This window comes from Tympanuchus pallidicinctus, unplaced genomic scaffold (genome assembly GCF_026119805.1).
Source record: "Tympanuchus pallidicinctus isolate F22 unplaced genomic scaffold, pur_lepc_1.0 scaffold19, whole genome shotgun sequence".
In the NCBI taxonomy this organism is placed as follows: domain Eukaryota; kingdom Metazoa; phylum Chordata; class Aves; order Galliformes; family Phasianidae; genus Tympanuchus; species Tympanuchus pallidicinctus.
Genome location: NW_026294710.1, coordinates 16,573,748 through 16,598,757, shown reverse-complemented (window position 1 = coordinate 16,598,757; position 25,010 = coordinate 16,573,748). Strand labels below are relative to the sequence as shown.

At 47.1% G+C, this 25,010-nt stretch overlaps 1 protein-coding gene across 12 annotated transcripts in view; it reads left to right on the top strand.

Moving 5' to 3' along the window:
- Window positions 1-25,010, top strand: part of NRF1 (nuclear respiratory factor 1) — a 45,951-nt gene that overhangs the window by 14,107 nt on the left and 6,834 nt on the right. For 8 of the 12 annotated variants that reach the window (XM_052680774.1, XM_052680773.1, XM_052680775.1 and 5 more), the window contains 10 exons: window positions 177-260; window positions 791-905; window positions 2,700-2,826; window positions 3,379-3,519; window positions 7,475-7,633; window positions 8,323-8,520; window positions 9,481-9,582; window positions 11,183-11,340; window positions 14,315-14,439; window positions 24,181-24,237. In XM_052680774.1, coding sequence (XP_052536734.1) covers window positions 177-260; window positions 791-905; window positions 2,700-2,826; window positions 3,379-3,519; window positions 7,475-7,633; window positions 8,323-8,520; window positions 9,481-9,582; window positions 11,183-11,340; window positions 14,315-14,439; window positions 24,181-24,237 — 1,266 coding nt within the window. The remainder of the gene's footprint in view (window positions 1-176; window positions 261-790; window positions 906-2,699; window positions 2,827-3,378; window positions 3,520-7,474; window positions 7,634-8,322; window positions 8,521-9,480; window positions 9,583-11,182; window positions 11,341-14,314; window positions 14,440-24,180; window positions 24,238-25,010) is intronic. The other 4 variants (XM_052680777.1, XM_052680771.1, XM_052680776.1 and 1 more) reach the window with 3 other exon arrangements.

Here is a 25,010-nt window from a genome sequence, read left to right as displayed (position 1 = left end):
GCGAAATCTACTTGAGTGGCAGTGTTCAAAAGTAGTCTTTCACTATGCTTGATCACTCTTGGAGCTCTTGTATGCCTGCACATTGACTCTCAGAGCTTCATGGTCCTGAACACCATCCCACTGAGCATTCCACCACTGCACTGAACATTCCACTGCTTTGCTTATTATTTTTGCAGCCTCAACTCCTGCAGGATTTTCCTTTTCTTTACCAGCACCCTGGTGGGCAGTTGCAGGAGAATCTCACTCAAAGGGAACCCCAGGTATCCCCCAGTCCCTAGCTGCACTTCCCATGCCTCCCGTTCTTCCCCATACCCAAAACTTGGGGACAGTGCAGCTTTTCTGCCTAAATTGGCTCTCAATATTTAAAATAAATTAGGGTTTCCTGCTCCTGTATCTGCACCTTTGTTAAACACAAAGCTTTGGGGTCACCTGATGTGGCCTTTCACCTCTGACACGTGGAGAAACGATGGGACTCTGGGCAGTCTGATGTGGTGGTGGGCAACTAAGCCCCTAGCAGGTGTTGGGGCTAGGGGGGGCTTTGAGGTCCCTTCCAATACAACCATTCTCTAATTCTATGACCTTTAAGGTCCCTCCCCACCCAAGTCATTCTGTGATTCTACGATCTGTATGGTCCTTTCCAACCCAGCCATTCCGTGATTTTATGATCATTAAGATCCCTTCCAGCCCAACCGTTCCATCATTCTGAGATCTTTACCACCCATTCCAACCTAAGCCATTCATTCCATGTCTGGAACTGTGCTGGTTCACTTCACTGTGGTTTCGTTTCCAGGTCCTGTGGGGATGGCAGCAGCTGCTGCTGTGGCAACGGGTAAGAAACGGAAGCGACCACACGTTTTTGAATCCAACCCATCCATCCGTAAGAGGCAGCAGACACGTTTGCTACGGTAAGGACTCCTTCTGCACCCTTGACACCTTGGCCTACCTCTTCCACCCCTCTCAGTGGTATTTGTGAGCTGTTCAGAGCCTGCCCAACTCGAGATGTTGCTGGGCATCATTTCTGGGAGCCCACATGCAGTATTTTAATATTCAGGAATGGGTCAAAGTGTTGCTTTGGTTCAATCCATCACGGTTACATTGCCTTCCAAGGCCTTTCCAGTGACTTTACAGCTTGTCCTGAGAGCTACAGCCACCTCCTAGCTCTGAGGATGTATCTGCAGAGTGAAGAATGCCCCTGTTTTTTTGCATTATGATATAATTTTTCGGAGTGCCTCTGAGCATCTCTGCCCACGTGATGGCCACCAAGGAGCTCTGGTCCTGCAGGGTGTTGCGCAAACCTCTGATGATCACTGCAATGCCGACTTTAGGAACCCTTTCTAAACGTTGACTGCTGCCTTTTAGAACATTTTGGAGCACACCAATTTTTGCTTTTTAAGCTATTCTGACCTCAGTTAGATTATATGAAAGAAGCTGAGGTTTGTCACCCTGTTCTGCTTGCTGACTTCATCCTGCACACAGTTCGTGCACAGAGGCAGTGAATTCAGTGTCACCTTTTCTTTCCTCTGCTTCAAACTCATGGAGGGCTGGTGAGAAACTAAACTGGTTTCCTTACACTGTGTTTATTCACCTGCTAAGTCCTGTAACACCCTTTGCACGTGACAAAAGTGGAAAGAAATGAAGCAGGTTTGGTGTTAAACAGTGCTTCCTGGGAGTAGGTTCCTTTTCTTTTATAGCCTCATTCTGTTTTTCTCTCCTCCCTGTGACTCAGCCACATGTTTACAGCATTTGCGAAGAGCAGATTTCTTTCTCCTTTGATATATGAACAACATAGTTTAAAGAAACTCCTCTGTAAAGGAATTACTTCTCCTCTTCTGCAACTGCTTCTTTTGTGATGTGTAAAATACTGACAGAATGCATCATTTTTGTACCTCTGATCAATTTAACAGCTCTAAGCAGCAGCGTGCATCGAGTGGGAAGCTGGTTTCTGATTCTGAGATCACATGGTGGTGGTGCTTTTTTGGCACTGTGCTGCCATCAGCAGGTTCTGAAATGACCAGGACAGATCCTAAAATGTCCTCTTATGGCTGTGCTCAGGTTACACAGTGGTACTGCTCCTCTTTTGCTTAATGAGCTGAAGTTCCTGACACATTCTCTTGCGTTGCTTGGAAGTTAGTAAGAGGAGGAAGGTCTATGAAGGAACATTTTCTTCCTACAGAGAGCTCATTCCAAGGGGACTTGCTGATGGGGCAGGTGCATGTGAGCTCCCTGTGCTCTGCTGGTGCAACATTCCTTGCTCTTGCCTCGTTGTGGAGCCAACAGCTCTGGTTGGGGTAGCAGAGATTTGCAATGTGATGCTATGAAGCCAAATGTAAAATAAGCTGTGTTTTCTGAAATATTCTTGAAATAGTCAAATTCTTCTCCTACAAGTTCTGTATCCTCTTGGCCAGTGACAGAATTAAGGACAGCAGGAGATGCACATTAGCTTTGTTGCTCTGCTGATTTCTCTTTCCATTGTGCATCAATGGGAAAAAAAACGAAGAACAGGAGAATAGCTGATATTTGAGCTGCTCTGTGACTGCGGGGAGCACAGCAGGGAAGCACTGTGTGGCCAATCTGACAGCTGGGGCTCTGCTGCTCACCTGGTTTGTGAATGGGATGCATCCAAAAAGGAAGCTGACAATGGGAAGGGTTGTGTTTCTGCAGGGCTCTCAGCTGACGCCTGTTTGTTGGTTGTGTTTCAGGAAGCTCCGTGCCACGCTGGATGAGTACACCACCAGAGTGGGGCAGCAAGCCATCGTCCTGTGCATCTCACCCTCCAAACCCAACCCTGTCTTCAAAGTTTTTGGAGCTGCACCTTTGGAGAACGTGGTAGGTGTCTCTAGAAAAAGCCATACAATAAATTGCTCACCCTGTTTGCAGGTTTAATTCTGGCTCAGAGCAGACTTGCAAGCCTGGCCGTGATCTGAAGGCCATGTTTAAGGCCCTGGAAATAGGGGTTCAGTGTATGAATGTGAGTTTAGCACTGAGTTCCTGCCTTCTCTGCATAGTTTTTGCTTGTTCAGCACAACTCCCCAGGGCTAATAGCCTCAATTAAAAGTGCAGGTAATGATGGATGTCTTTGAGCACAGCATGCATCTTACCACAAACCAGCCAGCAAATGGAACAGATCCTGACTATAATAAGTCTGACTTCTGAACTTAACTTTGATCCCACAAATCCTTCCACTTGATGATGTTACCCAACATTTCATCATCACCCTTTCAATGCAGCCAAGCCTTTGGGGCCGGCAGGTGTTTTTGCACAGCATTGTTTGCTCTTTCATCTCCCCAGTGCCCTGGGGAAGGCTGCTGGCCCTGCTGCTCACCTCTCCTCTCCTGTTGCTCCTCACCTTGTTTACCTGAGCTTAACAATTCCCTACAGGTACGCAAATACAAGAGCATGATTCTGGAAGACCTGGAGTCAGCACTGGCAGAGCATGCTCCTGCACCTCAGGAGGTTAACTCAGAGTTACCACCCCTCACCATTGATGGCATTCCAGTCTCAGTGGACAAGATGACCCAGGTAAGCACAGGCATGGCAGAAATTTAGCAGAACCAGAGAGAGATGTGGCATCCTATGGTCACATCCTGTTATTCTGTACCGGAGTTTGTGTCTGCATCTCTCCAGGGGATGTACTTGATTTCTTCTTTCTTTCCCATGGGATGTGATGGCTCTAGTTAGATGTGAAGCTTTGTTATTGCTGCTTATTTTCTGCATACAGCAGCAGAGGTGTTTCTCAGAGCTGGGAGCTGTAGGGAGCACTCCTCTTCACAGAAGAATTGCTTGGGTTGGAAAGCACCTCAAGGACCACGAAGCTCCAACTCCCCTGCCACAGGCAGGGCCACCAACTCCACGTTTTATACCAGCCCAGGCTGCCCGGGGCCCCATCCAACCTGGCCTTGAACACCTCCAGGGATGGACGGGGCATCACAGCCTCTCTGGGCAGATGTTCCAGCACCTCACCTCTCTCATTGTAAAGAACTTCCCCCTGACATTCAAGCTAAATCCTTCTTCCTTCAACTTCAAACCATTTCCCCTTGTCCTGCCGTCATCTATCCACCCTTTCAAGGAGTAGACTCTCTTCTTTGTGCTTTTTTTCTGGCCTCCCATACACCATGAACAGGGGATGCATTTTGTCTTGCAGATTGCAGTGATTTTTGAGCCTTGAGGTCAGGGAGGTGGCTTCTGCTGTACCATTTTGGATCATCTTTCTTGGCTGTTTCTTGTGTGTTCTAGATTATCCCCTCATTTTTCTGCCTAAACAGAGGGGGGCTTGCCAGTTATTTAGAGTCACATCAAACCTTGGGTGAGATACTGATGGGGACTGCCCTGGAGAAGTGGGGACTGCCCTTCTGTCCAGGTCCAGCCTTTTGTTGATTTTATTTTTATTATAAAGTTGGAAATTAAAAATTTTAACATCAAGAGTTGCTTAAGTTTTTCTCTGCTTCTCTTCAAGTGAAGCAACCTTTCCTCCAAAGGTCTATGAGAAAAATACTAATACTTCTCATGTTAGGTTAAAAATTAGGTTTTTCCTTTCAAGCATGACGTGTCCTTGGTCTTCAGGAAACACTGCACAAAGATTTAGCCAAGCCAAGGTGCCCCTGGGGTTTGCTTGCTTCCCCCACCCAACACTGTGTGTTCCCATCCTTCTCTTGGCTCACTTAAGTGATAAATGCTTTCACTTCCTTTCTTCCCCATTCATGTTTTGCAGGGAAAAAATGTGCCAATTGCTGATGCAACTGCACAGGAACATGGGGCTGCTTAATGCTGCATGAGCTGTGGTAAAGCAAGTCTTGTGTTCGGAATAACTCTCCTTTTTTCAGTACAACATGATCACCCAGAATAGCTTTGTGAAGGTTTTTCCCAAGCTGTGGACAGTTTGTGCTCTTCACATCCATCATTGCAGTGCTTTATGTGCATATTATGAGCTGGTACTGAAGTCCAACCCTTCTCCTGGGATTCTGGAGACAACACTCAGCCTCAGTTTCCCTGTATATCACATAGGGATGACATACTGTAGGTGTTCTCTTAACATTTTAGAGCTCTGCATGCCTGGAGGCCATCTGAGGACAGAACTGACTGCACTGCAGCCTCCTTTAGTGGATTCTCACAACCCAGGAGGTGTTCCTCCTTGCAGAATTTTCAGGGAGTAATTATGGTGCATGTGATGGTTATGAGGTAATTTCATCCAAGGAGTATAGTTTTTGCCAAACTCTTAAATAGAAGCACAAAGCAGATATGCTGAATACGATGAGGCTGCTGTCATTTTTGTGCCACAGTAGCACAAAATACATTACTTTGAGAGAGTGGGTGATAACACTGAACTGCTAAATCACTGCAACATGTTGCATGGCTGGAGATGCTGTTGCTTTTTGTGGGAATTCTGATTCCCAGAGCTGCTGATACAATTCCATTCACTGTTAGCAGTTAGAGAGCTTTTCAACCAAGCAGCACAGAACCCTATGGAAACACAAAGCCTTGTGGAAACCTGAAATATTTGTAAGTACAGATGGAGCAGCAACATGAAGAGATGTGACTATGGGAGATGCAGGTGCCTGCACACAGGTGATAGAGGCAACAGCTCCTCAAAGGGGAGGGTGAAAATCTCTCTCCTTTTAATTGCCCTGCTTCCTTGTTGGTCTAGAGGGAAATAAAGGCTGAGCAGGGCTGCTCTGAGCAAAGAGCATCACTCACTTCAGCTGTGCAGGAGATAGGAATGGCTTTGGAACTCTGACCCTGGATCTGTTGCATAGAAATGTCTCCTTGCTTGTGGACTCTGCTGAGCTGATGCTCTGCCAGAGCTATACATGTGCAATGAGGAAATGCCTGATTCTGCTGTCTTGAGTGGAGCTCCTGCAGCTGGGATGATTTGTAGTCCCACAGCTCCCTGCTTGGAGCTCCTTATTACAACCTTGATGTATGCCTTGCTTTTCAATCTCTATGTTAGAAGTAAAATAGTCTAAAGTTGGCTGTTGAAAAGCAGCTGCAGTTCTTTCTTTGCCCTCTTCCACTCTCAGGAGTCCCATGTGCTGCTCTTTGGAGATACGTGGGGCCAAGAGAAGACTCCCAGCCACAGTTTTTTTGCCCTTTGGAAACCTAATCAAGGCATTATCCTTAAGCCCTGGACGCTCCTCACACAGCACTTGTCTGTGCTGTGTACCATTTCAGATGATAGAATTGAGGTTAGTTTGCTTCCACTGATACTTGGACTACATCTCCAGTGGTCCCTATGATTCTCTGATCAAATTCAATATTAAAACTGAGAAGACCAAAGGGTGTTAAGGAGACATTTCTGTCAATTTCTCTCAAATTTTCGAAGCTGGAGGTTTATAAAAGCCTTTCCCAGAGCTGACACCAGGGTGAGCTGTGGTCTTTTTGGGGAGAGCTTTGCTTGTTTGGTGGATGTTTCACGGGTGGAGGCAGCAGAATGTGGTTCCCACAGATCCTGCTGGCTGCACCCCTGGAGATGTGGAGTCTTTGTCTCAGAAGTGCTGGGATGAGGTCTCGTTATGGCACTAATTAGAGCCATCCTAGTGCTGGAGCAGCTGATTGTCTCCCTGGTGGATTAAAGGCAAGCCCTCCTAACAAGTGCCTCGAGCTGCTGAACTCCCCAGGATGAGTAATTAATCCATCTGTTAACAAGGAGCATGGCTTGCAGATAGCAGTTGTGGGAAGGAGCTTTTAACTATTTTTGCACCAGGCAACCCACTGCCCTTAGCAGGTATGCAATGCAGTGAGCCATGTGCTCGGAGAAGTTGGTTTTTCTTTTTTCTTTTTCATCCAAGTACGCTAAAATTTGTCTTGTTAAGTAAGCTCAGAGCCCATGTTAATTCTTGTGGCAGAACTCTTCCTGCTCTGTGTTCCTGCAGAACTCACAGAACCATAGAATATCCCAATGGAAGGGGATCCATAGGGTTCATCGAGTCCATCTTCTGGCTCCCACAGATCCCTGCTGTCGTGCAGGAGGCAGCATCTGAATGAGCTGGTTTACAATTTCAAGCCAACAGTACCCAGACTGGAACCAGGCTGTGGTTAGGATGGTTTGGAGAAACCCCCCTGCTATGGCAGAACATGTGAGAAGCCCTCCAGAAATGACAAAAGGACTCCCAGGGACACTGTCGCATCAGGAATGTTTTATTGTTGTTGATTATTCCAGCATTATTCTGACTTTTCCCCCCCTTCAGATCTCTTCGTGATGGTTCTTGAACCTTAAAGTGTGTCGATGCGGTGTCTTAACACAGTGTGTGTCTTGCCTTATTGCTCTAGTTGGCTTAATTTTGGTTTTGCTCTTCCATATTTTGTCTCTAAGCTCTTCTCTGCTGAGATTTGGGAGAAGATGGTGAAGTTTTGTACGTTTTCCTTGGGCATTCAGTTCTTCTCCGGTCCATAGTTCCATCAGGATGGAAACAAAATGCCGTGACTTTGTGCTACCAGATGATGGGAGTGCCTAAAAACCCTCTGATGTGTTTTGTTTCAGGCACAGCTGCGAGCGTTCATCCCGGAGATGCTGAAGTATTCCACGGGTCGTGGGAAGCCAGGCTGGGGCAAGGAGAGCTGCAAACCCATTTGGTGGCCTGAGGACATTCCCTGGGCCAACGTCCGAAGTGATGTGCGCACGGATGAGCAGAAGCAGCGGGTGCGTGGCTGTGTGTCTGCCTTCATGCTGGGCCAGGACCACTCTGCTCTCCAAACGTGCACTTGGTTTGCTGTAGTGTCTGTGTCGTGGCATCATGAAGCCCTTGAAGGCTCTCTGTCCCCATCCTGAGCAGGAGGGGCCTCTACATCAAGGGAAGTGCTCAAAGATACGGAGCCAGGAAAAAAGAGATAGCAGGTGAAAAGGTCTTTGAGGGTATCACAGCAACAGATCCTGTGTGCAGGTGATGTTTCTACCAACCTGTTCCTGTCAGTGTAATCTGCTATGGTGTGCACGTCTGTAGGCTGATGTGAGCTGGTTGGGTGGGGATGAATGTCTGGAAATGGCAGCTGTGAGTGGTTTTCTACTTGGTCAGTCCCTTAATTGAAGATTCCTTGAAAGTTAGAGAAACAGATGTAATTGAGAAACTTGCCCTTTCCCGTGGCCAAAGGAGCTTGTTATGTGTCTGTATACAGAAATGTAGTAGCACAGTGTGATTTCTGAATCTTGGGGATGAAGGGAGAGTGATTGATTAAATACCAGAAACCTTCTGTTTCTTTGAGAATTTATTGAAAAACATCCATCAAGACCCTCCCCCCCCCAAAAAGGAAAACACACAAAAGCAATAACAGCACTGCAGTGGGTCAGAAAAGATTTTCACATTGATTCTTTGCTCCTTGTGATCCTGGCAGGTGTCATGGACCCAAGCACTGAGGACTATCGTGAAGAACTGCTACAAGCAGCATGGGCGTGAGGACTTGCTCTATGCATTTGAGGATCAGCAGACACAGCAACAGACCACAACCACACACAGTATAGCACACCTGGTGCCCTCGCAGACAGTGGTACAAACCTTCAGTAACCCTGATGGCACTGTGTCCCTCATCCAGGTGAGTGAAATCCTCATCTCTTCAGTCCTCCATTGGGCTCCCTCTAGCAGCTCCCTGTCTGCCTGGAACTGGGGAGCAGAGGGGAGGAGAACCTCCCTGTCCTGCTGGCCACGCTCTGTGCAATGAACCCCAGGAAACCATTGGCCTTCTTGGCCACTGGGGCACACTGCTGGCTCATGGTTGACTGTTGATCAACCACTGGTCAACTGTTGGCCAACCAAAACAACATTGGCTTTCTTGGCCAGCAGGTAAACCTTTGGTAAATCATTGGCCAGACAGGACACCACTGACCTTCTTGGTCACAAGGGCATACTGCTCTCTCATCATGGTAAACCTCTTGGCCACCATTAGCCTTCTTGGCCACCAGGGCACACTGCTTAAGTTCAAAGAAGCAGCTCTGTCCTCTCTCTTTCCCACCCCCATCCCTTGCTTTCCTGTTGTAGCAGCATAGCTGCATTTGCAGGTGTATGGCTGAGAAGTCCAGGGATTCAGACTTGGCTTTCACTCATAAACAGATGCACAATTAATTAGGTGGCCACACAGCAACTGTGGTGACCTTGGGATGGAGCCATGGGAAGAAAGATGGTTGGCCATTGACTTTCTGGCCCTTCAAAGTTGATGTCTTATGAACAAAGCTGCACATCTCCCAGATTTTGTCTTTTCCCAACTGTTAAATGGGGAAAAAATTTCCAGAGCCAGTGTGATACTGAGAATGAACTAACATTCTCCAAGTACCTGGAGAAGGGTGATAAGCAGTGTTACAAATGATAGCTGATAAGCAGGGTAGGTTTTTTACGTGACCTCCATGCAGTGGTGGGAGAAGCATGACTCCACCATGTTACTCCACCATAGCATTCTCTATGGATGCAACACCTTGTCATCTGAGAGTGTTGGAGTGTCCCTTTGCTTGTCCCTTTACTCTGCCATTGTCCTTCAGCTGTATCTTGTTGAATTCCATAGGTTGGCACTGGTGCCACCGTTGCCACGTTGGCCGACGCCTCCGAGCTGCCTACCACAGTTACTGTTGCACAAGTCAATTATTCTGCAGTGGCTGATGGAGAGGTAAGGATCTGGGTCATGCACATTAATGTTTTCTGCCATGAAGTGCTCATAGAACAGCAAGCCTTGCTTCCCCACTCTGCAGTGTTAACAATTAAAATACATGTGAGCACAAGACAGTGTGAAATTTCATATAGAAAGTGTTGAAGCACTTGGATTCAGGATTATACAAATGCAATTATGGCAAAAAATCCTGAATTTCATACTTTTTTATGTTCTGTATGTAGTTAATCTTGTGGAATCTGCTGTAGCTGACAGCTCAGGGTGCTCTATGATTTTGGGACGGACCCATAGGAATTATTGTGTCCAATGAATCGTAGAGTATCCCGGATTGAAAGGGATCCATAGGCATCATGAAGTCCAATTTCTAATGACTTAATGAATGATGCAGATGCATGCTCATCTGTTTGTGTTGGTTGACTTCTGTGTGCTCTCTGGATGCTGACAGCTGTGTTGTCAGCTAGGGTTAGGAATGGGATATTTCGAGCCTGTGTTTAGCAGAAGGTATTGCGTGGCTGTGGGCAAATCGTGTGATTTTTTGGCTGCTGATCTCTGGACAAAATGAGAATTGATCATTTTCTGCAGCTTTTGGGTGGATTTGCAGGTTAAGATGTGAACTTTAAACTGTTTAAATGCACATTAGTGTAGAGACAACATAAGGAACCAGGATTTCTGGCAGGGGGAAGTCTGGTTTGCGTTGTATAAATGGAGCTTTTCTGGCGACAGGTGGCAGCACAGAACAGCTTTGTTCTGAACAAGATCCTATTTCCATCCCAGAAGCGGAGGGAAGCAGCCTGGCTGTGATCTTGAAGTACATCAGAGCTGCTTTGAGGATTTTCAGTACCAGCTCTATCTCTCGAGATCTGGAAGAAAGCTACAATAGAAATGAAAGGAGCAGAGGCGTCTAGTTCCTAATTGAGAGAATTTTCTTCATCACCTGCTAAGGCATCCTTATTAGTGTGTTCAAGGCTGCTAGTGACCTGGAATGTTTATGGATGAGAATAGAGATGGGGAAGGAAAAAGATCTTCATCTTGGTAGGAGTGCCAGCTGATGGGCCTTTGTCTACCACTACTCAGTGATTTGATCCAATGCTTATTCTGTGTTCACATCTTAGTCAGTTTTGTGGCCATACAAGTCATTACATGGTGGAGTTCCAAGTGGAGAAAGAATTATGGCCAAGGGAAAAATGAGCAACTGAGACTGGATGAACTCGGAGCAATGTGAAACCATCAATGTAAAGAGAAGTAGGGGAATTAAGTACCTGAAGTAGATGAACAGAATATACTCCATTTGCTATTTTCTTTTCTGAGTGCATGGCTGCAGTAAAAGGAAGTCCCAGCAAGCAAGCTCAAGTGGGGTTGTGCCAGGCCCTGGCCATAGGAAACCATCAATGGCTGGGAGATGGTTGTGGGGTCCACAGTCTCACTTGGACCACGGTTCTTCTCCTCTGATGCTCTTTTAGCCCTGTTGAAGTCTTTGGGAGAGAGTCAGAATTCTGCAAACACCTCTTGGAGTTATGTGGCTCCTTTGTTTTGGGAAGCAGCCACCCATTGATGGAATGACATCCAATCCAAAGACCTTCCTCTCTGTTTTTCCCCATAGGTGGAGCAGAACTGGGCAACGCTACAGGGGGGTGAGATGACCATCCAGACAACGCAGGCATCAGAGGCCACGCAGGCAGTAGCATCGTTAGCAGAAGCAGCAGTGGCAGCATCTCAGGAGATGCAACAAGGAGCAACTGTTACCATGGCACTTAACAGGTGCGTGTGCGTTTCCTTCTAGGTTCTCATCTCATGGTTAAAAAGTCACAGTGCACGGCCCCAGTAGAGGCTTTTCCTTAGCAAGCTCCAGGTTCAACCTGTGCCCAGGTGTCTGTAAGATGGTTCTTAGTTTCCACTGTAACTGTAGAAGCATGCTGAATGGAAATTTCCTGCAAGAGGAAAAGATGGGTTTAGCAGTACTCTCCACATGATCTGATTTGTACAGCAAGGCTCCAGTTACAGCACTGAGCTTGCTAACGAAGAGTCATAATGTGCTAACAGTGCCTGTCAAGAATAAACCCACGATGCTGATGGTTGGAGTAGAGGTCCAAAATAGTGCTATGAGTAGATCATAAGTTATCAAAGCAGCCACCTAGATCCTGGAAGCAATCAATGGTATGCTTCCAAGTGCTCCCAGTATTTAAGGGAACTTATAAGCAGGAGAGAGAGTGATGTTTACATGAGCAGATAGTGATAGCAAAAGAGGGAATGGCTTTAAACTAAAAGAGGGGAAATTTGCTCAGGGGCAGAGAGGCCCTGGCACTGCTGCTGAGAGAAGTTGTGGGTGCCTCATTCCTGAGTGGGGCCCTGGGCAGCTTGAGCAACTGGGAGCTTCCAGTCCATTGCAGGAGTGGGGCTGGGGTTGCTTTGGGGTCCCTTCCAACCCAAACACCCTATGGTTCTATGCTCTTCAAGGTCTTTTCCAACCCAAGCCATTTGATGACCTTTAAGGTCCCTTCCACTCCAAGTTGTTCTAAGGCTCTGGGATCCTTGAGAACCCTTTTAACCCAACCACAATACGATTTGAATAAATTGCTATTAAATCACAAACACACAAAGAACTGCTTCTGTTTGTGATCCAGATCCAAGTCCATCCACTATGTTTTCTTCTGCTACCACATAAGGCTGATTGATCAAGCTTTGTTACTAATAGTTCCACTGTAAAATTGCCTTTTAAAATCACATGAGCTTTATAGGACACTGTAGGAAAAACAACTCAAGTAACTAGTTATGGAGCTGCAGGAGAAAGCCTTGAAACCCAGACTTTATTTCATCCCATCTCTAATACCTTTAGTTCTTGAGGTCGTGATGAATGGCTCTTTTCCTGTGTTAGTTGAGGAAGTTCAGAGTCTAGAATCACAGAATCATAGTTTCTATAGATTCCAGAATCATAGTTTCTATAGATCTAATAAGAAGAAATGTTAAAACTGAAGGGAGACTCCTGGAAGAAAGAAATGGAAGATCTTTCCAGAGACAGCTGTGTGTGCAAGCTGTGCTTGTACACGGTAGGGGTTTTATTTCCCAGCTTGTTGCCACCCTTTTTCCTTAGTAATCATAAGCTGGGAGCTCAGCTAGGTGATGGGCCCTCAAAACCCTTCCATGTGAAAGGGACATACTTTTTGTTTTATGCAAAAAGGCCAACTAGCAGCAAAACTTCACTTCTGTTCAGTTGAGCAATTCTGCAGTTCTCCAAAGGTTTGCAAGACTCACATTTTGTTGGTTTTCATGGAAGCAGTGAAGCTCGTATCCCTGACATAAATACCAAGTTCCTACAGGGTTGGACAAGAGCTTATCAGAGAATAGGAGATCAGGAACTGATGATCTCAGAGATTCCCTTATCTAAGTCACTGCTCTGGTGGGTCACACATCAAGTTAAACAAGTTCATGTTTTAGTTTTTTCAAGTGTTGCTGTTGGAATTTGTTGAAGATATTCCACTTTCCTCTTGCCTTTGGAAACAGCCTTTTGAATCTGACAGTTCTCAGGAATCAGAAGCCTTCCACTTTGTATTTAATTCAGGGCTGCTGAACATATTTTGATTTTTTCTGAGTGAAGGAAGCAACTCGAGATGACTTGGGGCTGTTCAGAAATGAAAATCCACCCTGAGTTCAGTTGGAAAGTGTGCAGCATCCAAGCAGGAAAATTAGGTGAGAGGAACAGTGAGTAGGAAGTGACTTATAAAACATTGGAGTCCATTTTATCAGAGAGTCATAGAATCATGAAATATCCTGAGTTGGAAGGGACCCTGGAAGTCTATGAAGTCATGAGAGAATGAGAAGGGAGCAGTTATATTTTGTAGAATCATAGAATCATTAAGGTTGGAAAAGACAACTAAGATCAAGTCCAACCATCAAGCCGTCGCCACCATGCCTGTTAACCAAGTCCCTCATTTCTGGCAACATCAGACTTAACAGCAAGACTGAGGTGGTAGTTTATTGGACAAGATGTTGTGGAAGCAAAAAATAAATACAAAAATGGGCTTCAGAGGGGTCAAACCTGATGGTCCAGATGCTGTCTGTGCTGTGTGGAAATCAATACAGTGTTGACTGCTGGAAGCTGAGAAGGAAGGGAAGGGTTGTATATGGATCCTAAATACTGATGCTGGCTGCTCTCACAGCAGGGTTGCTGCATTAGAAAGGCCTTTGGTATGACCTCACTTGTACAAAGAAACTCAAGCACACCATGCTTAGCTACCAATCACTCATTAAAAAAGAATTATTAAACCACGTGGCTGGGGAGAAGCACTGTATCTTGGCTAAATTGAGAGCTGCTGATGTGTTCCTGGTGCTGGTGAAGTTCTGGGCAAGGTAAAATCAGTAATGAAGGTGGAGCTGTAAAATCTGGGAAGATTCAATGGTAAAAAAATAAATGAGTTTTGTGCCCAGAACCGGAGTCAGGAGGGAGCCGTGTGATGGAATGTCCTTAGATTATCCAAAAGCTTTTTGTAAAGCCCAGACAAAGGGATGGATATCCTGGTAGGCAAGCTGTCAAAAAGCTACTGGAAGCAACTTATTGCAAAGTATTCCTCCTCAATTGTACATTTCCCATTCTGAATAACTTCAGCTGGCCGTGATATGGATCCCTTCTTGCTGTGTTTGTTCCATGCCACGCAGTGCCTGATGAAAATGGGTCCTGCTGGAGCAGTGTGGTTGGTTTGCCTTTCTTCCTAAATCTCCTCTCTCCTCTCCCATGCAGTGAAGCAGCTGCCCACGCCGTCGCCACGCTGGCTGAAGCCACTCTTCAGGGTGGAGGACAGATCGTCCTATCTGGTGAAACTGCAGCAGCAGTAGGAGCACTCACTGGAGTCCAAGATGCCAATGGTAAGGCTGCTGGAAAGCTGTTGTTTTGTTTCTGTTTTAATTTTATTTTTGTTTTCTGTCTTAGCCAGAGTTTTTCCTCCTTATTTTTAATGCCAAGTTGCCCCTAGTGAGAGAGTTCTGTGGGTTATAACTTTAAAAGCCTGGAGAGCTGAATGGTGGTGTTGACCTCTTGTTTGCTCCCCATAGTGCTGGGGATTTGCTGTCCTCCTCCTTTAAGGCTCTATGGAAGAAGATTGCTCCCATTCTCTCTTTGCACAGTGTCCAGAACTTGGTCAATACAGCTACTTGGTGCTGTAGTAATCTCATCTCCAAAACGATGTAGAGTGGCAGCAAATATGACCAAAACTTTATTACCCACTCATTTCCTTCCTTTCTTGAGGCATTTTGCATGCTTGGTGGCTGCTCTTGAACAAAGCTTCTGTGCTTTGCTGGCAGATAAGTCATCCAGCAGCAGTCAGGTCGCTGCCTTTTGCTTTGTTTTCCATCTTGTCACCACTGCACTGTAAGCACTGCCACTGCTTAGTTGTAGGGAGCTATATAATGTCTGTAATGTTTCTTGCTTCTTATCTCAATATCAGTTCAGCCAAGTCTGGTGACTTCAGTAGTCATCCAGTACCAGCTCAGTGTGAATAAAATGGTGTGGACCTTCGAACTCAACTTCCAACTCAAATGATTCTGTGATTGTAAGTTGTAAGGAAACATTGCCTTGAGGGTAGGGTTATTTGGGCTCTAGTTGCCAAATTGTGCAGCCAGGTGGCTTCTTGCCTTGTTGCTTTGCATGCCAAGCAGGTGTCTTCCTCTATGAGATCTCAGGTTGGCTCCCATCAAAATCCTCATCGTGTGGGGTACGTGCTCACTGTAAAACATCAACATTTAGCTGGGGATATGGAGGCCAGAGTGGTTAACTCATGGTGTTTAGTTTGATGCCTCTTGCTATGCAGTCAGCCAGCCTGAAGAGGGAGCAGAAATGAAGGGAAAACTCATTCCCAGAGGCAGGGAGTGCATTGGATGCAGAAGCTGTGCTGTATTACACTTTGCCATCAGCAGAGCACGATGGGGAGAGGTGTTGTGTCTGTATAGGAGGAAGAATCTGCTCCTGGATGCTCAACCCCAGCAGCTAACCAGATTTGTACAAGCACGTTAGGATCCTTGAGCAATCTGCATCCCAACTCCCTTTGGTCCACTTTTAAAACACATTCACAGTGTGGATTCCTCTGGATGCTTTCCCCTAAACCTGAGTCACTCACCAGCGTTAATACCACTTTAATGCAAGTTGGGTTGGATGGGTTTTTTTGCCTTTTTTTTTTTTTTTTTTTTCTAACAGCACTGTTGGAAATCAGATGGGATTTAGAATGCATTAAGGGAAGAGGCTGCAGCTTTCCCTGTGCCCACAGCCCCACTCCCACCTCCTTCGATCCGCTCTCCTCTCCAGCAGCATTAAGGGGTTGCTTTGTGGGCACAGAGCCCCTGGAAGCGCCGTGCTGGTGGGCTCATCACCTCACCAGCTCATGTATCTCCCTTAGGGATGGAGTAGATGTTGGATATCTGTTCCTCTGTCTCAAGCTGGGGGTGGAGAGCAGGTGGATTTCCAGCGACGCTGAGGATTTTGCTGCACCAAAGCTTTTGGTGTGAGGGTGAGCATTGCCCTGGGCACCTCCACCTGGCTGTGTGGTGCAATGGGAACCAACAAGGAGACAAGGGGGAGGGATTTGGTGCAATCAGTTGCAGGAAGGAGATGGGGAAATGACTCCTGGAGCCGTGGTGGAATGAACCAGCAAATAGCCCTGCTTGCTGCTGCTGGCAGGGTCTTCATCTGCCAACGTTTTTAATTAATGCATCTCCCTGGGAGTGCTCTCAACGTTGTGTGGGCTCTTTTGGGGGGATTCTCATCCCTCAACTATAAATTTTTCCCTGTCTTATCGATGAGGAAACTGAGGCAGTGGTTGAACACATTTGGTTGCAGTGAGGTAAGGTGTTGCTCCTGATTTTAGCCTCTAGATATAATTACTCTCTGACTTGCTTTATTCTATCTTAGTATCTTTCCCATTCATCCTCTGGCTCGTGAGCAATATTAAGAGACCCAAAAGAATGAAACTGGCTGAAAAGAGGCAACTTCTGCATGTTCCTGTCTTGGAATCAGGAACGCTGGGAGGGATGACTGTGCTCTTTGAGCTGAAGATGTTTGCTCTGAAAGCAAAGCATTAAAACAATGTAATACCCAAAACAGGTGAATGGGACTGCAGCAGAAGCTGCCTGCATATTGAAAACGCTCTGCTGAGAGGAGACTGTGCATTCTGGGTGCTTTCAGGGTGTGCTGAGGAAGGAAACCTGATCGGCCCTGGGAGGAGAGCAGACAGAGCCGTCCCCATACTGCAGCCTTTTGTTCAGGATCGATCCGAGCTGAGGTCTGAAAGCTGCTTTGGCTGCAGCCTTCCTGATGTCATGCTTCAATATTGATGAAGCTCTGCCCACGTGGGGCTGTGCCACCCCATAAATATAACACCAAGCAGAATCCCTGCCCCAAGGATGTCAGTGGAACAGCCTCGGTGCATGGGGTTGACTCTGTTTTGGTGCCATTGTGCTGCTTTTTGGACACTCTGAGCTGAGTGTTGGGCTTCAAACTCCTTCTTCCTGCTCACCCCCAAATTCACCTCCATTTCTCCATGTGAGAGACGTGTTCACATCGGGGGTGAGCCAGGATTATCGTGTCGTGATGAAAGCACACGGAGAGCATTAGGGCTGTGACATCAGCAGCAGGGATTAGCAAGCTCCAAGCAGAAGGAAGACGTCAGGGCAGGAGCATACCTTGCAATTAGTGTAGGATAAGTGATCCCATAGCAGCATTTTGGGTGACAGGACCTTGCTGCATGGAGCAGGCGATTCCTGCAGCACGTTCAGTAGCTGGAAGGCTGCTGGCAGCAGTGGGTGCCAGGTGCAAAGCTGTCCCCACCCTCAGCTGAAGGGCAGATGGGAGATGGGAAACCCTCTGCAAAGTGCCTTCTGGGTGAGGTGGTGCAGGAAAGCAGAGGCAGATGCATGGGGTATAGCCAAGTACTGTGTGCTCTTGTCTGGGACATCCTTGCTTTGAAATATCCTTGCTTTGGGATGCCTGGGGACAGGGAGGTGCAGCACACCGACTCTTTTTTCCATGAGAAAGAGGATAGGCAGAGGCTCAGAGGCTGGTCTGCTGCAAATGTCAATCTCCTTTGAATCAGTAATAAATTTCCCTCCTAGAGCTTCTACTTTTTGAGGAAAGAGGATCCAGGTGAGCACTGACACTGGCAAAGTGCTGCTGAGCATATGAGTGGACCTGGAGGAAAGGGCTGAGCTCTTTGCAGCACCTTCCTGGTGAGAGCAGATGTATATTTGTTAATGAATTTAACCACAGTCTGAAGGAGAAAGGAGGAAGCACAGTTTTGCAGATGTCACCCAGCAGAGGAATGGTGTCACTGGATGCTGGATGGATGAATTCCTGAGCAGAGATAAGGAGAGGTGCTTTCTAGAGGACAAATTCCTTTATAGAAACAGATGGTGGTCCGAGTTAAATACATTGCCATGAGCATCACCTCCAGCAGGTTTATCCTCTTCCAGACCCACACAGCTCTCTGTTTGCTTGGAGCCCCACCAGATCATTGAGACCCACTGCCTTTGGCACAGCTTCAACCCACTATGGTGGCCCTCCTGCATTCTGCTGCTGTCCTGCATCTCTCTTGGGCCCTAATCTTTGCCCTGTGACGTGGGGCTTTGCTTGGACATCTTGGCTGATGATTAGGATTTGTCTGCCCACCAACCAGGACTAAAAATAGTGGCTCAGACATCTCCCTCTCGTGCTGTGCTCAATGCTTCTCCTACCAGCCAGGTTCTGCTACACCAACGCAGGGACCAGGGCTGCTCCCAGCACACGTTTGGTCCCCTTTGTCTGAGTTGGATGCCACGTTGCTGCCTTTAGGGCATCCCTTGGCTTATTGCCACCGTGGTGAAGACATAAAATAGTGATTTTTGGATGCAGTTTGTTCTCCTTGAGTGGGGATACTCGTATCACTTGATTTCTGGGGAGAAGACGTTTTTATAAGGTGGATGTCTTGGTCTGCTGTTGGCAAAGAGTGGAGTGCAAGCAAAAGCCGTTTTGAGTTTTGTGGATTCTTTTTGCTTTTGCTTTCTTCATTTCCTTGTCCCCAGGGATGTGGCTTAGTGGGCAGTATTGGTGGTCAGCGGGCAGTTGGACTTGGATGATCTTGGAGGTCTTTTCCAACAGTAATGACTCTATGAGTGGGCATAGTGGGGATGAGTTGATGATTGGACTGGATGCCCTTTTCCAGCTGTAATGATTCTGTGATTCCTTTGCACAAATCTCACATGAAGTCTGATTTATTTATTTTTTTTAAGCTCCAGAACGCATCTGAGCTCATAAAGAAGGAGACACAAGGAAATCTTTGGCTTTATCTGTTGCTGTCCCTAAAAGATACCCTAATGCCATTCCCAGTGGGGAGTGGGAATGGGGCAGAGATCCACTGCCAAGTCCTTTACTACTGGATAGTGCTGAGCTTTTCTTTGGCCCCCATTGGTTTCAGTGAGCTCCCAGCCAGCCAATGAGCCTGACCCCCATCTCCCAGCGCCTCAATGACCTTCCAGCAGCCCCAGCACCTCCCAGCTCCCCTCCCCTGGTGAGTTCTGACATCCATCCCTGCTATCAGCAGTTGGGACTTACAGGCTCCCCAGCTGTCACTGCCCTGCTTTAAGCGCAGGCCATTTACCTTCCACGTGTCCTGAATTAGGGGAAATGGACAGGAGGGCTGGGCCTGTTTAAAAATTAAAGCTGATTACAAGGCATTAACATTACATTTAAAGAAATAGCAGCCCTCCTCTTTGGGCATGGTTGCAATATGTTCCCTTTTGTTCTGGGCTTGGAGAGGAAACAGGGCTGCTATTGACTCTGAGCCGAGCAGGGCTTCTTTAGCTTCTCTTCTCAAATTTACAGCTGTTTGATGCCTTCTGCAGTCCTCTAAAGCAGTTTTGCTCTTGCACTTCCTTCCCAGCTTTGTGCTTGTAGCAGAAAGCTGAAACTCTCTGCTCGTCTTGAATTCTTATTGGAAAATTCAGATTAGATGACGCTGTCCATCCATCTGCCTTCTGAACACAGCACTGGGAAGCTCCTATTTGGGGGATCCCACACGTGTTCACCCAAGTGCCAAAATGCAGGCATCCTGGGTCAGTTGGAAAGAAAATCTTTTTGTACTTTGGGGTTTTTTGGTGTTCATACAAGAGCTGGAGATCCCCCCCACCTGCTTTCAGAATTTTGCTTTTGGAAGCTTGTATTTGGGGGATCCCAAACTGCTTTAGTCTTGTGTTCATCTTGGGACCAAATGCAACCATCCTTGTTCTGTTGGGAAGGAAACTTGATTTTTTTATTTTTATTTTTATTTTTTTTCCGGTTTTGGGGTTTTTGGTGTTCATGCAAGAGCTGGAGATGCCAATTCTTTATTGAGTTTTTATCTAAAGGCGATGGGTTTGTATTTGGATGGGAAAGCAAAGGCAAGCAGTATACTTAGCTTGTCTCCCTAAATATGTCTCGAGGCTGGGTAGACAAACATTTCCTGGTTGGTTTGCCACTCTTCCCAGTGCAGGACTGGGATGTAAAATGCTGGAATGGGAGGCGAAGGAGCTCTGCATTGGGATGGGCTGCACCTCCTCAGCACTGTGCTGCTATTTGTAGCTCTTGCCCTAAAGGAAAGGGCATGGATGGAGCAGAACAGCAGCTCTATAGTGCTGCTTGCTCCTCCTGACCCTTAGCAGATGTTGGTGAGTCATTGTTCCATGCATCCTTCTCCATGCCCAGCCTCAACCAGAGGCTCTGTGGAAAGCTGCACTTGCAGTGCTCCTCTGTGCTCACCCCCAAACCCCAACCAGAAGTTCTGTGGGCAGAGCAGGTCCTCCATGGGGCTACTGCTGCCTGTCTCAAACCAGAGCATGGCACCAGAGGAAGGACCATGTGCTTTAATCCCACCTGAGATTCCACTTCACCTTTCCTGGAGCAGAGCAGAGCTCACACCTTATCCACTGCATCTTTTGCACCCTGATCCCAGTTGACTCTGCAAGTTGGGATGAGCAGTGGGTGATGATGCAGGGCACCTTGAACATCTCTCAGTTCAGATTTCAGCTTGCATCCTGCTTGGAGCAGCATTCCCTCATCCCCATTCACATAGCGACAGGTGAGCGCTTTCTGTGGCCACGTTTCCACTTTGCTCCCTGTAGCAGCCCACTGCTACCCCCATGCTATTTGTGGGTCTGGGGGAGTGAGTGAGCACTGAGATTACACTGCATCAGGGCAGATGGAGAGGGGCTCCTAATCCCCCCTCACCCCTGCATCATAGCAATCTGCTGTTTCATGGCAGCAGGGCTCAGTCTTCGCCTTGCTGGCAGGTAGCCCTATGGCTACAAGGTTAGGACACACTTCCCTGCTGGACTTTGGGGTCTGAGTGATTGAACAGAGGCTTGCCTGACTCCAGGGCAGCACCAAGCTCCAGGGTTTAATGTCTGTCAGCGGGCGTAGGGTGCAACCTGATCCAAATGGGAAGCTGGCTGACATCCCAGCAAGCTGTCGTAACGACGCAAGGCATTTTATGAAATGATATGGGGGTTTGTGAGCCTCCCCCCACCACTGGGCATCCCCCTGCAAGGAGCAATACCCTATAAGCTGTGCCACAAAGCTGTGTTTTCCCAAGCACGGCTCTCCTGAGCACACCAAAGCACGGTTTGTGGGTCTGTTTGGTTATGAATTCATTAGGTTCGTACATTAGAGCACAGTTTCCTCCTTCTTCTATTTCTGAGCATGTCTAAAGGATCGTTTCGTGGCCGTATTTATCCTCTCTGTTGGTTCCCCGTAGCAGGGACTTGTTGCAAAGCCTAAAAGCACAGCCCCATCTGTCTCATGCCTCTGGGGCATAGTAAAGAGCCCCATCCTGAGCTGCTCTCTTGCAGCCATGTGCTCATTGCCCACCAGCCCTGCCAGTGGCAGGATGATGGAGATGGAGGGTTTTAATTCATGGCCCCAAGAGGCTGCACCGGAGACCTTCAGACTTCTGTTTTTCCAAATACTTTTTTCCGAGTGAAACCCATTCCTCAGCCATGCTGTTCTGGTTTTTGGGGTTGAAAGGCTGTTTTCTTGCCACTCCTTTGAGGAAGGATTCATTTATTTCTTCTTTGAGGTGGCAGTGGATGGCGTGAAGGCTTGGAGAGATGGCAATTTGGGTGGCGCTGCACAAAGGTTTGATGGTGTGCACAAGAAAGAGGTAAAGCTGTCCCTGTAAGGAGCCCATAAGGCAGAACCATTTCTCTTTGCCCTCTGAGCAGAAGGGAACGCCATGCTTTCCACCTGCAGTCCCCCTGGGAAGTGAATCGAGGGCGTTTGCGCTGTCCCTGGCGGCCCCTGTCTCCCAGTGACCTTCTCAGCTCCCGAAGACAGCTTGGCTTTGCTGTAAAGCAGCTCATGTGACAGTGGTAATCCGCAGCTCGTCAACAGCTGGGCAGGAAGATTGCAGGGAATCGCCCTATTTTCCTGTGGTGCAGCCTCACGCCAGAGCAGGATGGTGCCTTCTGGGCTCCAGCAGCAGGTTGGAACATTGATACTCACAGCACTGCAAAGCTTTCCAGGAGCACACGTGCTTCTGTGAGTCGAGGTAAAGCTGCAAAACAAGTTCCAAGAGAGGAAAAAAAAAAAGCCCAATGTTTCTGTCTGACATGACTTCCTATAAATCTTTTCCAAAGATGGAGTTGAAGTTCTTCCTCCCACCCCCATGGTATCCTTGGGTTGAGTTTATTCTCTAATGCGTATAGATTTCTTTCTCTGTTATGTTTTCTGGTGGTTAATGTGGACTCCTCTGTGATCCAGGGGAGGAGTGCAGTAGACCCATGGCCATTTGGACTCTTTAGCACATGCCCAGCAGTTTGCTTGGAGAAGACAGCCTCTAAGAAGGGAGAGAATTTGGCTTGAAGTGAATTGTGGCATTATTTGTTGCTCACAGATCATAGCAAAACTTTACTCTTTGTGAGTTTTCCTCCTTGCTGTCAGTAATTTGCCTCTATTCCTCCTGTTCCAGCAGGAAGGAGAGGTGCTCTGATCAGGTCAGGAGCTTTGTCCCCACGTCATCCCTTCTGGTTTCTCTACCAGAAACCACTACCAGTGCTCTTGTAGTGTCGATATGTTGTCCACCAGGACACGGCCTGAGACAATCCCTCATTTCACGTCAGCCCTCAGAAATGGCCATCTGTTCCCTCTGCCTTGTGGTAGCTTTGAAGGAGAGCCCTCAGCAGTGAAAGGCTCTCTTCTATTCCCCTGAGCTGCCTCATCTCTTCCCTTCAAAAAGGAAAAAAAGAAAGCTCTGTGCTCCCGAGCATTAGGGGGCTCTAATTGGTGTGTGTGTGATAGGGCTGTTGCATTTAAAAGGTGAACATGGAGCTAATGGAAGCAGTTTTATTGCTGGTGTAAATATAGCATGCTCGACCCCTTTGAAGTCATAGGGATCAGCAGACAGTGGTGTTCATATTCAGTTCTGCAGCATTCAGATCCAACCTGCTGGATGCTTCCTGTTGCTCTTACCCCAGGTATGTCACTGTGTCCTTGGCCAAATCTTCTTGGAGGACTTTTGTGTGGTTTTAGTGCAAAAAATAAGAGTCTAAGTCACTCTTCTAAATAGGAGCTGAGTACAGAGAGATTTGAGGGCTGCAACTCAGTGGTCATGTGCATGAGGTTGATGGTTGGACTGGACAATCTTACTGGTCTTTCCAACCTTAATGAGTCTATGGTTGATTCTGTGCAATGAACAAGGATTGGACTTTGCGGGTTCTCCAGCCACCTCCTCCTGCTCTCATTCATTCTGCCTTTCCTGGGAGCTGAGAGCAATGGACGGACCATTGTGCTTGGTCCAGTGGGTCCCCTTGCAGCAGGGATGCTTTTGCAGATCCATTTTGTCACCAGAACCCATCGTTTCGGTCCCGTTCGTTGGCCATGAATGTGCACTCTGTTGCAGCAGCAAGGTTCCTGCTGAACGAGTCAGCAAAGCGCTGGGAAAATGGTTTTTAGCTGAAGCCAGAGCCTATCTGGTTACATATCACCTTACTGCAGAACAATAGCTGCTTTATACTCCCATGTGCTAAATGCTCTGTAGTGTATGCTAATGTCCATGTTCACGTGTGATCTATGGGGCAGCGTGCTAACTTGGGAAACTCATTTAGATCCCAGCCTCTTGTAGCCCTAAAATCACACCAAGCTCCTCTTGGAGACTAATGAAGACTCAATGAATCTCCTCACCAAATGCTCTGGGGATGCATAGAAACGCCTCTTTGGCAGCCACTTCTCATTCATTTCACATCCCTGGTTAGTGGAGAGCATTCTTGGAGGTGGCTGGAGCTTCCCCAGGACAGATTTTCTCCATTCTGTGTTTCTCTTTGGACCTCTCTGGTCCAATTAAACCATTCATCTCAACGTTTGCCAACTGCACTACAAATATCTGCAAGTATCTCGCTGTGCCTCCCACGTCTGCAGATAATATCCTGTATAGAGTCAAAAATATTCAAGTTACAGTGCCTAATATTGGGGTATTACTTAAGTGTATTACACTAATATTGGGGTATTACTTAAGTGTGGATAATGAATTAAACCTAGCCTACAAGTGTTTTCCCTACCCAATGCCCCCCATGACTGCAACATGTGTTCAGCCTTTTACACTTGCATTTCATTGTCAGGCATCCTAGCAGCAGACTATTCAGGCTACAAGTGGAGCCTAGCAGAGAGTTTATCAGGTGAGTGGCTTTTCCTGGTGATAGTTGTTGAATATTGGGACCTGGCTATCAGTGGCACAGCTAACATAGTTGATTTTGGTTCCTGACACTGTGGTGCTTCTTGGGGGGTGAAAGGGCTTTGTGTCTCTTTTTCTTCTTTTTTTTTTTTTCTTTTTTTTTCCCTTCCCTTTCTTATTACACTTTCAAGGGGAAGCCACTAGGCTTTGGATATAGGTTGAGGTTGGAGCATTGGGCTGGAGATGCAATGGGGTGGGTTCATATCCTGCAGCCCCGTCCCGTTGGCCATACACAAGCCGACCTCCCTTATAACCATCACTTAATTAAACAATTAGTGAGGAGGGCTGCTTTAACAGCACTCAAGCAACCACAGGTGGGGCTGTTGGGGGGCGTTGTGATCTTTGGAGTTGTAAAATTCATCTTTTTGAAGGTCACGGGCTCAAAGCAGAGCTAAAGCAGCAGTGGAAAGGGAAGAAAACCCCACAGCCTCGCTTTCGGCGCCCGTCAGTTTTAAGAAACCATGGGCTAAAGATGGTAGCAGAAACCTAAGTACAGAAGTAGGTGCACTGCATGGCAGAGGGAAGGCAGACATGAGAGAGCGCCCATGGATGCTTTGCTGGTGTAGCCTCTTGGATTCTGGGCATGCATCTCTTTCTATGTGTGACTGTCTTCCCAGTATTGTTGATTTTCAAAGATAATTTGTTAGAATATGTGCTTCAAAAAAGAAAAAAAAAAAAAGGGAAGTTTTTCAATTCAGGTGACTTCTGAAAATGGAT